The 14207-nt window shown below is 44.4% G+C and overlaps 3 protein-coding genes across 16 annotated transcripts in view; 1 reads left to right on the top strand and 2 right to left on the bottom strand.

The window, feature by feature from the left end:
• LOC112220408 (band 4.1-like protein 1) overlaps positions 1 to 3554 on the top strand; it is a 166959-nt gene extending 163405 nt beyond the window's left edge. For all 11 annotated transcript variants that reach the window (XM_042305863.1, XM_042305870.1, XM_042305867.1 and 8 more), the window contains one exon: positions 52 to 3554. In XM_042305863.1, the coding sequence (XP_042161797.1) occupies positions 52 to 57 (6 nt within the window). In that variant the 3' untranslated portion in view covers positions 58 to 3554. The remainder of the gene's footprint in view (positions 1 to 51) is intronic.
• ccdc186 (coiled-coil domain-containing protein 186) overlaps positions 1 to 14207 on the bottom strand; it is a 1196038-nt gene that overhangs the window by 564051 nt on the left and 617780 nt on the right. The window lies entirely within an intron of this gene.
• The window catches only part of LOC112220393 (contactin-4), a 227456-nt gene continuing 217215 nt past the window's right edge, over positions 3967 to 14207 (bottom strand). For all 3 annotated transcript variants that reach the window (XM_024382295.1, XM_024382275.1, XM_024382285.1), the window contains exons 15-23: positions 13891 to 14049; positions 10908 to 11057; positions 10624 to 10694; positions 9691 to 9925; positions 9305 to 9420; positions 7199 to 7385; positions 6997 to 7109; positions 6518 to 6686; positions 3967 to 6093 (exon numbers count right to left, since the gene is read on the bottom strand). In XM_024382295.1, coding sequence (XP_024238063.1) covers positions 6002 to 6093; positions 6518 to 6686; positions 6997 to 7109; positions 7199 to 7385; positions 9305 to 9420; positions 9691 to 9925; positions 10624 to 10694; positions 10908 to 11057; positions 13891 to 14049 — 1292 coding nt within the window. In that variant the 3' untranslated portion in view covers positions 3967 to 6001. The remainder of the gene's footprint in view (positions 6094 to 6517; positions 6687 to 6996; positions 7110 to 7198; positions 7386 to 9304; positions 9421 to 9690; positions 9926 to 10623; positions 10695 to 10907; positions 11058 to 13890; positions 14050 to 14207) is intronic.

Here is a 14207-nt window from a genome sequence, read left to right on the forward strand (position 1 = left end):
CTGGTGTCAGTCTGTTTCACAGGGTTGTCTGTTGCTTTCTCTCTGTTTCAGTCCTGATCGCTCATAGTGGTTCCTGGGAGTGGGGACAGGAAATTACTTGTTCCTCCCGTCTTCTCCATGACCCTCCCCACGCCAACGCCGCAAGAGGGCTACAGCAACCTGCCCACAATGTATACTACAATACAACAGACCGACCGCGCTCCCAGAAACAATCCCTGTCTCCTCTACAACACAATATGCCTCCTCTCCTGTCCCTTTAACCAAAACCGACTGTGACGCCGCCTCTGACCCACGCTCAACCCCCCACCCCCACCCAACCCCTCTTCCTCTGGGAAATTCCCTTTCCCTGGGATTTTTAGAACATGACCGTTCTCACAAATCTGAGAAATAGACTACAGTGTTTATATCTCCCCAAGAGGTCTGACTTGGAAAGAATAGGGCAGGAATAGGGCTAATATGTGTTGCCTCATGTTTAGCCATGGGATCTGTGAGAGATCAATATGGTGGTTCTGGTGTTCTACACCCCCAGACAGACTGTACGTGTACAAACATAATGACATGTTAACGGTTCATCACCCTTGATCAGTGTAGTTCAATTAAATGATTAGTGATGAGGATGTAATCCATCTTGAGTTAAATCAGATCAACCTTCCCCCAGAACACATTGACTTACCTGTAACTACTGGTCATTTATTCGCTAGGAAGTCAATAATAGTCCAACCTTCAAAATTGCTCTCAGAAATTGTCACCATGGCGATGCCTGCTCAGTGCTGACATCATGCATGTAGCATGGGGATCGGGAATGGAGTGTGAGGACAGGGGGTTGGGGGAGGGCTGCTCTGCAGGGGCCAGTGGGGATGGTAGCCTTCAACGCTTGTTGTCACCAGTGTGACACATATATAAAACAGCTGTCTTACTAGCTTTTTAAACATTTGTAACAATAGAAGAATCCAATTTAAAGTCCAGTGTTTGCTTGTTTAAGAAATAAATAAAATAAATGTATCGATTAGCTTCTCATACTCACATGCATGGTTCTACATAGTTGAGGTAATGAACGATACGATACCGACCTGTCTAGGAACAGACGTCCACAGGAAGTGGTCAAGATGGCAGAACATTCAGACAAATCTATATCTGAAAGATCCTGTGGAATATACTTCTGCGGCGTGTAGACACTGCATGTCAACCAAAGCTGATGGGACTATACCGATAGGAGAGTCAACTGACGGAATACGTGGACAGACACTTCTACAACATCGAGAGACTATGAGTTGGGACTCCGCTTAGCATTCAGGGTATACTACTTCTATAGGCGCTGACTGTCGTTCTCTGGCTAACAACAAACAGAATCCCCCCCCACTCTCCTCATCATGTTCTCCTTCCTTCATCCTGCTGTTATAATTTCAGTCTAAAACGCTGGTCATGTATGGCAAAAGTCAAATCACACCCTATTCACCATGTAGTGCACTACTTTAGCCAAAATTAGTACACTCTACTGGGAAAAGGTTGTCATTTGAGACAAAAGCCATAGTAGGACTCTTGAAGCAAAATGAGCGCTTTTCATTTAAAGTTTCAAATGATTTTATGAAATGTGAGGATATGTTTAAAAAAAGCTCTTACTTGAGTTGTCTTTGTCATGTTGTATGAGTTCTACGTTTGTATTTATAAGAATGGTGGTGAATGTGGGTTTTTTCCTTCCCTAAAGAGTATGTGTGTGATTACTTTTTTTGTACCCTCACAGACAAAGCCTGGATTCTTAAAGTGACAAGTTTAAACCCAAACTCCATCCTCTTAGATAGTTAGACAGGAGATGAACCAGAACAGTTGGAACCTCTTTTATGTTCCAGAACAACAAGCAATGCCTCCATAATCCTGCCTGGCTTAACCTTGTATACACTCTTAGAAAAAAGGGTTCTTCGGCTGTCCCCATAGGAACACCCTTTTTTGTTCCAGGTTCCATCCTTTTTGGATCCTCTTTTGAAAGGGTTCTACATGGAACCAAAAGTGTTCTTACCTGAAACCAAAAAGGGTTCTTCAAAGGGTTCTTTTATGGGGACAGCCGAAAAAACACTTTTAGGTTCCAGATGGCATCTTTTTTTCTAAGCGTGTACAGGTTCATGAATACTCTCTGCATAATATCCTCTTAAGCTATGCTGAACTGCTGAATATACACCAGTCAGTCAGTTTGAGAGAAAAAAAAAACGATGCTGGAACAAACTGTTGAATTTACATACTATGCATTGTTCCCTGTGTGGACTAACTATGAAACATAACTGAGGATAACCAGATTCATTTTTGGAGCGTCGATCTGCGCTTATCATCTCCGATGTGATATTAATGAATTACAGCGGTCAATTTTTAACTGCTTGTGAGACTTGCAATAATTGTCTCTCTGTAGCCACCTGATGCTATTGTAATCCATTATCAGTCTACTTAAAGGAGAAAACTGTGAACTGTCTGCATATGAAAAGTATTACCAAAATGTTCCAAGATGGAGTTGAAACTAGAAGTTGAGCTCATCCACACGGAGTCTCCGTGGCTTTGTCACCGTGCTTGTCAAAAGGACTCCACTCTCACTACACCCTGAAGTAACAGAGGGGATCCCTTGGACGTTGTCTTACCTGCTGTAGAGTTGTCTCTGTGAAACATACAGTCTCAAAACTTCTTTTGTATATTTTATTTCATTTTATCTGGTCAAATGACACTGGATTGTTGTTTAGGCACTTGCTTGTGGTGATAGGCAGCGACGATCTTGTTAGAAGTGTGTGGTGTCGCTATATTGGACACACACCTCTCAAAATGATGACTTGCTGTATAGACAATAAGAAAGTTGCCCTGTAAAGCTGATGTGCTGTTTTTTAAGGGTGGGAGTCATATTGTATGCAAATGAACATAAATACTTCTATGTGTGCATATAATTACAAATATACCGGAAGAGTGGGATGAAGTTGTGCTGATTTCATAATAGAGGATTAACAAATGTTCTATGTTAAGACTGCAGACCACTTGTGCGGTCTAATACAGTGCACTGGTTATACTGATGATGGGTGCCTTACTGTTGGATTCACCGCCACTGGAAACCATGTAATTGATTATTTTGTCTAAATGTGATCTACTGACATTTCAGCCATCCACTCTCCATGTAGTGAGGTCTCGACCTCTTCCAGAGCCCTGGATGACATCACCTTTACTGTCAAAGGTGTGGGCCGTTTGCAGTCTCTTTACCTGCTCATTAATGTCCCATATAAGGATTGGGCAATACTATTGATAAGCTATGATACTCGTTCAGTGGTAGGAATAATAAGAATTGGAACTAAAATCCATTGAAGAGCAGAAAGATTACAAACACAAGGCCTAATAGGACAGAACTACTATGAGTAGCTGATCCCTTAGACTCGCGTGAAGCACTATCCGTTCCACTCTTCCTCTTCCATCCTTCAATTCACCTCAACCTTTTGCTCTTCATTCCCCAAGTGTGTGGTGGTGTGTGTTTGCTGTATTTGCATTGAATTTAAATGGAAAACATACATAAATAAATGTCTCATTGCGATTCACATTGTCTCTGCAATTTCACGATGAAGACAAATACTGCAAGATGTGAAAACAGGTAAAGGTCTTGAGACTGTAAGCGCAGTACATTTAATTTGTTTAGTATCCTGCATTGCCATCTTGTGGCTCTTAACGGAATTGCAATCGATAATAAGATTACAGTAGTATAACATTCCATTGAGTATAATCATCAGTATCCTCAACTTAAGATATGAATTAAAATGGTTATTGCTCTACCTTATTACTGCCAAGTGCCAATTTATATTTTCTTCTCATTTTGAACATTTTGACTGTCACTGGATATCTCGAAATTAAGCATGCGGCACTACCTAGTGGATTCATGGTGAATGACAAAATAATGAATACAGATTACAGTACATTGAATAAGCATAGAGAAATAAATCCATTGAATTTCACTCACTTCTATAAATCAATAAACTTTATTCAATAACACAGTATAAACAAACAACAGCAAAAAAACAGAACTTGACATGGAGTAAATGGATAGTTGTACTGGTAAATCCCAAAGGGTGTAGGCCTACAGGAGGACATACCTGTCTGAGACAGAAGCCCAGACATAGTGGGTTAACGGGTAGAGATGCACAAACCTGCTCTCTTTGTGTGGTCTCAAGCCATTCAGTCAGTTAGCAGATGTACAGAAAAGGGCAAACACATTCATGCTAAGCGACATTTAGCTACTGTATGAAACGTTTGTGTTATTACATAAAAACCAAGTTAATCAGCTCTTTAGAAAGGTTTTCATTGTATACAAATGATCTGAAGTGTACAAAAAAGTATATTACACATTTCTCGATGCATGATTCCTGCCTAAACTTCCCTTTGAAAGTACTACAAACTACCTGCACTTTTGACTTCTTCACTGGACTACAAGCTACATATGCAATGCACTGTACCAGTTTCAAACAGCATCAGAAGACTATGGGAAAGGATCATCAGCAGCATTTGTCTTTTAGTAAGGATGCAGTCAGTGAACCCACTAAAATGTCCCAGGCTTCCCACGTTGCCCTTAAACCACACTGAACAGCACCATGCTGTTGAAACACACCACTCCTTCATATAGATTGACAAGAGCCAGGAGGTTTTCCTGGCGAGGCCACAGGGTCAGGAAAAAACCCTGGCCCTAACTATAATATATAACTAGGACAAGGAGGTTTTCTTGACGAGGCCACAGGGTCAGGAAAAAACCCTGGCCCTAACTATAATATATAACTAGGACAAGGAGGTTTCCTTGACTACATAACTTGGCCCTAAGAATGACCATAGGAATATACATTGGATGGTAATAACTCAAACCCCTACAACCTGTCTATTGATGCAGTGTGTAGCTACACATCATACAGCACCTGTATAACAGACTTCTAGGTTTCTAATAGTTATTGATATATATATAAGTTTAAGGCTCTTTAAGGACCTGAGGGTTTTGAACATATGATGAGGCACACACAAGGCAAAGAATAGAATAGCTACAGAGTAGACACACGGCTAACTGAGAGGATGAATAGAATAGCTACAGAGTAGACACACGGCTAACTGAGAGGATGAATAGAATAGCTACAGAGTAGACACACGGCTAACTGAGAGGATGAATAGAATAGCTACAGAGTAGACACACGGCTTATCAGAGGATGAATAGAATAGCTACAGAGTAGACACATGGCTAACTGAGAGGATGAGATAGACAGCCACATGAGGGTCCAGTCACCAGTGCAATTAAATGGCCAAGGTTGAGGAACCTGTGGAAGATGGGACTTCAAAGCAGTGAGAGTAAATAAAGTCACTCTCATCCTTTAACATAATGTCACATTTTTGTTAAGTCAAATTTTTCCTCAGGCATCAGTGCAATGTTTTATGGAGTAATAAAAAAATAGTTAGCAATACACACATCATTTCAGTGTTAACAATTCCTAAGTTTCTAAGAAGACTGAACTATGGTCTTTGCTTGACATGAAACCACAGTTACAGGTTCATTTTTGACCAGAAAATGCTCTTCACTTTAGACAACAAAAGTGCTCTTTCCTACAAACTGAAAACTTAAAAAATGTATCTGTAAGTAAGTATGGGCATACACTGAACTCCACTCAACCTTGCCTTTTCTAAAAAGCCCAGACTAATTATGAATTGGTTTCAAAATGAATCTATAAAAGCTAGACATATCATACAAAAGATGCATATAAGACATTTTAATGAAAAGCTGCTTTGGTAACAACAGAGTCAAGACATCGGTGCATTTCCTGTTCTCGCCGGCCGGCGGGGTGTTGAAAGCGGGGCCCTTTCTCTCCTTCTCATCTCAATGACTTTGTTTTCCAACGTTGCTCGTCCTCCTGCCTCTAAAACCTAAATGAATGGATCTAATTAGACCAGACGGAGGGTGTTTGTGTTCCGTTGTTGAGTTGCCTCCACATCAGATGCAATGTTCACTGGGAGCGCTTTGTCATAACGATGTTCGCGCTGTGAAAGACAATGCTATTGTACTAAGGGCTGATAAAGTAGAGACCTTGGTCGCCGAGCCAATTGCATTGGGACCTGAAAAACATGAAAATAAATGGGCTTTGTTAGTCTGTCCGTTTACGCATAAAAAGACAAGCAGCCTAGTTGGCAATTCATTGTTGAAGGCTTTTTGTGCTATTACATGCTTTGGTGATCAAACCTTGGGCATATTTACATACATTTCTGAATACAAAAATGTATTTAGGCCAGGATTCAATCCGATCGCGCTTTGTCAGCTATCCACCTTTTAAAGGCAATGTTCCCGCGATCATATTGAATCCTGCCTGACTAGATGTTGTGTGTGTACCAAATAGTCCCCACTCTATCTGTTCCTTTTGAAGGCTTAGGGACACAAAACATTCAGGTCCCTAGTCATGACAATAAACCAGTATTGGCAATAGCTCTAAGCAACACCATTGAGATCATTGAAGTGTGAGGGAGCAGTCCACTATTGACTGACCTGGTATTCTGGGGATGGTGATCTGTCTGCTACTGCTCCCCTCTCCTCCTTCCCCAAATGGTTTGATCTGGATGAAGTACTCCTCATTCATAGGCAGGGAGAGCTCCACCGTCGTTGTGTTGGTTTCCATGACACTAGGGCGGCTGTGTCGGTTACGCTTGTAGAGCACCTAGAGACAGACCACACAGGCAAAAGGTCACAGGGAGAAACCATGACAACAGGCACTATTTCTAACTAAATCACTGTAGTCAATGCTTCGGTTTCCACTAGATAGCACAAACACAAAGTCAAATTTGAAAGGTCACCTGGGAGAAACCATCTAAATCAATCGAGCACTATTCCTAACTAAACTAAGTCAGAGTTTAGGTTTTCACTAGATAGCACAGCCACAAAATTGAAATTGAAATCAGATAAATTGTAGAAGCAGGGTTTATGACTTTGTGGCTGTGTTAACCAGTGACGACAAAATGCTTCCTTACTTTGTAGCCAGTGACCTCTGACTCGTTTTCCAGGGCCTTGACTTGCTCCCAGTTCAGGATTATCTTGGAATTCAATGTGTTCCACATCACTTTCACCGGGGGCTGGCTGGGCGCTGAGGGACCCAGATACATGAAGATGAAGATCACATGATCTCCAATAAGTCAGTGGAAACAACCTCTCTAAGGCAGGGTTGATGCTTACGTGGTTTCTTGGTGGTGACATTGACAGTGACACTAGGAGGCCCAGCCCCGGCCGTGTTGTATGCTCTCACTGTGACGTAGTACGTGTTACTTCCTCTCACCCCTCGGATAATGGCTGACGTCTGGTTCCCTACCGTCCTCTGGACACTGGCTGCCTCCTCCTTCTCTCTCTTCTCCCAGTACCTCAACTGAGACCAGATAGACAGAGGATAACCAGGGACATTAATGCAGACACTAGTCTGACAGGACAACTGTAAACTGGAACTACAGTGAGTGCAGTAAATTGGTATAAAAACAGCATTTCATTGTATGGTGTCACCTCATACAATGTCGTCTTTCCATGGGTAAGGTGCCTTGGTTCTGGTTACTTAGCTCATGAAGTGAGGGAGTGTTTAAATGCCGTGGTCACAAAGAAATCACCATGTGCAAAATGTCCCAGCACTCAAGTTGACTGATTTTCAGATTTTCTGTGACACCCGAATGTCCAGGCTGAAATAGCTGGCACGGTTGACAGGACAAATATAATTTGTCTTACCTCGCAGGAACAGTTTGCTCAGGCCCACTTCCTTGGTTACTTTAATTGGTCAACAATTCATAATTCCAGTACTTTATGCATCCCATGAATGAAAATAGGCTATTTGTTTATATACTGTAAAAGCATTTGAAGTGAGCTGACAAAGCCACAGTTTTTTTTAACCTACAATACTGTGTGGTTTATAGGCTAAACTTCCCCCATGTCTCCTGATCTGATGCATTGCATCACTAGACTGTTCGAATAATCAGTATAATTAGCAACAACAGACAGACAGACAGACAGACAGACAAGGCTGGATGGACCATTACACATAACAAGCTATTAGATCTGAGATGCCCAATGTGCATGAACTTTGCCCTACCACCTGCCAAGTGCTCTTTTTTTTGGTTGGTTGCACCTGTTGGTCTGCCCAGTACAGAGCTCGCACGTGCCCTGTTGTTTCTGTTTCCCAGTCTGCCCAGTACAGAGCTCGCACGTGCCCTGTTGTGTCTGTTTCCCAGTCTGCCCAGTACAGAGCTCGCACGTGCCCTGTTGTGTCTGTTTCCCAGTCTGCCCTGTACAGAGCTCGCACGTGCCCTGTTGTGTCTGTTTCCCAGTCTGCCCTGTATGGAGATTGCACGCACTCGGTAAGCAAATATGAATGGCTTGAGAAGCGGTCACCGGTTGAGTGTGTGTAGAAAGTTATCACAGTACTGCCACAGCAGCTGCAGCATAAGATTTGATTAACACTTGAAAACCCTTGATTTACATCATCATCAATATTCGGTCAGGTTGGTTGATACGCGCAGCAGACAGAGGCAGAAAGACAGAGAGGAACGGCTGTATCTACGACCCTCTGACCCAACTCTATCTCTTCTTCAATCAGGAGTTGCACGTGTGTCAGGGCTGCAGCAACACTGGTAGTCTCGACCAGGGCTCTCCAACCCTGTTCCTGGAGAGCTATCGTCCTGTAGGCTTTAGCTCCACCTCTAATTTAGTCCACCTGATTCTAATAATTACAGTAGCTGGTTGATAAGCTGAATAAGGTTAATTACAACGGGGGTTGAATTGAAAACCTTACAGGAGGGTAACTCTCCAGGAACAGGGTTGAAGAGCCCTGGTCTAGACTAGCTAACCACCATATATATAATATACACACAAGCCACTAGCCAGCTAGCCATATATCATGAGTTAGAAGATTATTCATATTATAAGTTAAATAAAAGCATTGAAGATAAATCACAATCAACAAAACAATTATCATCAACAATTAGCTGATAGCCCACCATCTTTTCCCCATGTCAGTCATGTCTTTAGGAGGCATTGTAACTTTCTTATGAAAGTAGTTTATTTTTTCAAGTCGGTGGGGAGGGGTGGCACCCTATATTTATGCACCTGCCCCTGAAAGTTCTGTGCACGGCCCTGCAAACACACACGCACACATGCACACGCGCACACACACACACACACACACACACACACACACACACACACACACACACACACACACACACACACACACACACACACACACACACACACACACACACACACACACACAGGTAGAGAGAAACAGGAAAGAACTTGACTTACCTCATAGCCTAGAACTCTTCTCTTACTGGTGTTCCAAGGCAGGGCTTTCCATGAAACCTCAATCTCAGACGCAGACAGACTCTTGGCACGGATCCTGGTGGGCGCTCTGCCAGGCTCTGGGTTCATGAAAAACATACTTTTAATTAGTTTAAAATTATTTCAGGCTTTGATGACCCTTAAAGTGGGTCCATCTCTTTCATCAGCGGTACAGAGAGAGAACCAGAACCAGCAGCAACAGTAGGAACCAACAATCTGCAGATGTAGATAGAAGTGCAGGGGTGTTAAAAGAGAATTGTAATGACCGAGAATAAACAATCCAGAGACGCCTTTAAACACACTGCTGCTCCTCTGCGTCTCAGACGGACATGACATTATTCTTTACCAACCTTCCTCTGCAGAATAGATGGTGATGACGGGTCCGAAAGGGCCTTCCCCCTCGTTGTTGTACACTCCAACCTTCACTTGGAAGGGGGAGAAGGGCTGGATGCTCTCGTTCTTAAAGACATATTTGGAGGCTTCTGATGAGGGCACGGCAGCCTGCATCCAGCCTGTGGCTCCGGACGGCCTGAAGGCCACCACATAGCCAAACCCTCCTCCGTTCTGCAGCTCCTCAGGAACAGGCTGCAAGAAAACACACACACACACACATTGAAGCTGGTGCACAAGTAGTGAACACACACAGCCGTCCATAATAACGCGCCCTCAGCATGACAGTTTGTGAAGACTGCTTGTTAAGACATATTTCATATATTTCTGGGGACTGACTTTAATTGTTTAAGTCAACACTCCTCTAAATATGGTTATATAAAGGGCATTTTATTTTACAAAGCTTTGGAAAAGAAAGACTGATTGAGAGTCATATCTATTGTGTAGTATGTAGAAATTTGTTAGAACTTTGTTAATGTCGAAGTTAGACTTGATTTGAACTCTCAAATTGAAACCAGCATTAAATAGCCATTCAGCAAAACTTTCACAACAGTGGATGATTTTCAAGCAGCTGGAATAAATATGAGTCTTCAAAACGGGACTGATTAAGAAGGAAGCTTCCTATAAAAAAAGATAAGTAAAACAAAATCTTTGAAAAGTTGCTTGTGACTTTGTGAAGAACCATTCTGTTTAATTATATTATTAAAACCTCAAAGGCATTTTTCTCTCCCTAGGGTGACAGCAGCAGTTATTGCTTCTCTGTTCTTAAAAATGAAATGCCATACTTTAAGCCTGCCGTTATTAATGCAACAACGGCCCGATTCCTTAGAGAATCATGACGTCTGGCTTCCCCTCCAAGTGTGAGGGAGTATGGAAGCAGGCGGCTTGCTTACCTCCCAAGTGATGACTAATTCTGAGCGACTGCCTCCACCTCCGCTCACATTAGCTGGTGTGACCTTCGGAGCTGGGGAAACAGAGGGTCATTTTTATCCTGCTCAAGTCAGTTGACACCAGCCATCAATGATAACATGATAATAACACATTCAGATAAGATTTTTTTTTTTACATTGAAATAGCTTTCCACCATACCAGACCAACTAAATGGCAAGTAGACTCACATAAGAAACACAGAAAACAAACATGCAGAATTGAAGTGATCCATGAAAACAGTACATACATGTCTCCTTTGTCCTTGCTTGTTTGGATGGTTTACTGGGCTCCCCGGTCCCAATGGCATTGCTTGCCAGGACTCTGAACTCATATTCCACCCAGGGGCTCAGGTCTATTACTGTAGCTGTCAGACTGCGGCCCCCCACCACCTCAGGAACTGGCACAAAACAAAACAGCCCCCTCCCCTCAGAATGAAGCAGGTAGCAGGAAAGTGTCCTCTAGGCTGACAGGCCCACTGAGCACACTCCACAGGTGCAGGGGACTAATCAGTCAGAAGGACACATGTTGTACTCACACGCACACGTACACACGCACATCTCAAGGGTGGAGTTCACTTGGTTTCCCCGTTTGCTCATACTTAGAGCTCTGTTTGTCTGGATCATAAAGGCAACTCCCCAAACTAACAGGTTTCTGCACAAAATAATTAGAACAGTACCAACCATGTAACTTTATTTAACTAGGCAAGTCAGTTAAGATCAAATTCTTATTTATAATGAGGACCTACCGGGGAACAGTGGCTGCCTTGTTCAGGGGCAGAACGACAGATTTTTACCTTCTCAGCTCAGGGATTCGATCCAGCAATCTTTCGTTTCCTGCCCAAAGCTCTAACCACTAGGCTACCTGCCTCCCCCCTCTAACCACTAGGCTACCTGCCTCCCCCTCTAACCACTAGGCTACCTGCCTTTAACCACTAGGCTACCTGCCTCTAACCACTAGGCTACCTTCCACCCCCCTTCCACCCCTAACCACAAGGCTACCTGCCACCCCCTCTAACCACTAGGCTAACTGACTCCCCCTCTAACCATTAGGCTACCTACCTCCACCCTCTAACCACTAGGCTACCTACCTCCCCCTCTAACCACTAGGCTACCTGCCTGTAAGCATTAGGCTACCTGCCGCCCCCTCTAACCACTAGGCTACCTGCCGCCCCAGCACCATGCATGCCTACATCCTGTTCTATTGTAGATGATATAGCAGAACTAGGTGATCATCAGGCTACCTACCTCCCCCTCTAACCACTAGGCTACCTGCCGCCCCCCCCTAACCACTAGGCTACCTGCCGCCCCCTCTAACCACTAGGCTACCTGCCTCTAACCATTAGGCTACCTGCCGCCCCCTCTAACCCCTAGGCTACCTGCCTCTAACCATTAGGCTACCTACCTCCACCCTCTAACCACTAGGCTACCTGCCTCTAACCATTAGGCTACCTGCCGCCCCCTCTAACCCCTAGGCTACCTGCCTCTAACCATTAGGCTACCTACCTCCACCCTCTAACCACTAGGCTACCTGCCTCTAACCATTAGGCTACCTGCCACCCCCTTCAACCCCTAGGCTACCTGCCTCTAACCATTAGGCTACCTACCTCCACCCTCTAACCACAGGCTACCTGCCTCTAACCATTAGGCTACCTGCCGCCCCCTTCAACCGCTAGGCTACCTGCCTCTAACCATTAGGCTACCTGCCTCTAACCATTAGGCTACCTGCCTCTAACCATTAGGCTACCTGCCTCTAGCCATTAGGCTACCTGCCACCCCTCTCTAACCCCTAGGCTACCTGCCTCTAACCATTAGGCTACCTGCCTCTAACCATTAGGCTACCTGCCGCCCCCTCTAACCCCTAGGCTACCTGCCTCTAACCACTAGGCTACCTGCATCTAACCATTAGGCTACCTGCCGCCCCCTCTCTAACCCCTAGGCTACCTGCCTCTAACCATTAGGCTACCTACCGCCCCCTCTAACCATTAGGCTACCTACCTCCCCCCTCTAACCACTAGGCTACCTGCCGCCCCAGCACCATGCATGCCTACATCCTGTTCTATTGTAGATGATATAGTAGAACTGGGTGATATGGACCTACACCCTGTTCTATTGTAGATGATATAGCAGAACTGGGTGAAATGGACCAACACCCTGTTCTTTTGTAGATGATATAGCAGAACTGGGTGATCATCAGGCTACCTACCTCCCCCCTCTAACCACTAGGCTACCTGCCTGTAAGCATTAGGCTACCTGCCGCCCCCCTCTAACCACTAGGCTTCCTGCCGCACCCCTCTAACCACTAGCCTACCGGCCGCACCCCTCTAACCACTAGGCTACCTGCCGCCCCCTCTAACCATTAGGCTACCGGCTGCCCCCTCTAACCACTAGGCTACCTGCCGCCCCCTCTAACCACTAGGCTACCTGCCGCCCCCATCTAACCACTAGGCTACCTGCCGCCCCCATCTAACCACTAGGCTACCTGCTACCTGATATGGACCTACACCCTGTTCTATTGTAGATGATATAGTAGAACTGGGTGATATGGACCTACACCCTGTTCTGTTGTAGATGATATAGTAGAACTGGGTGATATGGACCTACACCCTGTTCTATTGTAGATGATATAGTAGAACTGGGTGATATGGACCTACACCCTGTTCTATTGTAGATGATATAGTAGAACTGGGTGATATGGACCAATATTGCTATAAATTACCTGAATTTAAGTAATAATGATAAATAGAACGATAAGTGCACCACAGTTTTTTTTAATGATCCTTTAAACTCCTACTATGGTAGCCATCAATTGTCCCATTAAATATCACCCATTAGCAAACTTATTTCATTTCAACTTCACATTTCTCTAGTATAGGCTACTTATTGTAATGAACGATATCAGCAAAATGCCTGCGATGAGTGATCGGTATGGATTTTTGTTTATCGTCCCAGCTCTACGATATAGAGATCTGGCATCCAAACTTTCATATGGGGCACTTTTCTATGCTATCAAATAGCTCCCTTCACTGTAAGTCAGAAATTTATCCACGTTTCAAAAAACCCTGCAGTCAAGTAAAACTGCAGTCAACCCGGTCACTGAACAATCGAGTGCCATTTGGCATCAAAGTAAAATCACTCACAGGCCTATATATATTCTCACAGGGGAGAAGAGAAAATGGAGATCAGACCCCTATATAACACTTTGATGAGGCAATGGCTGGTTGGAGAGCCTACCTGTGGTGACAGCCTGCCAGCCCAGGGAGAAGGGTGTCCTGGCCTGGATAGTGTATGTGGTAATTGGACTGTGATTATCAGGCCCCGGTCTCCAGGAGAGAGAGGCTGTGGTGTCACTGATTTCTTCTACATGGATGCTGGTAGGTGGGCCTGGGGGACCTGCAGATATGGGGCACAGCCAGGCAGGGAGCCAGAGAGAGGGGGGTGGTCAGAGAGAGGGGTGGGGGGGGAAAGAGAGGGAGGGAGAGACAGTGAGGAAAGAGAGAGAGGCAGAGAGAGAGAGTGTGTGTGGGAGCGAGAGAGATATTGAGAGAGAG

The sequence above is a fragment of the Oncorhynchus tshawytscha genome, linkage group LG25 (genome assembly GCF_018296145.1).
Source record: "Oncorhynchus tshawytscha isolate Ot180627B linkage group LG25, Otsh_v2.0, whole genome shotgun sequence".
Classification (NCBI taxonomy): domain Eukaryota; kingdom Metazoa; phylum Chordata; class Actinopteri; order Salmoniformes; family Salmonidae; genus Oncorhynchus; species Oncorhynchus tshawytscha.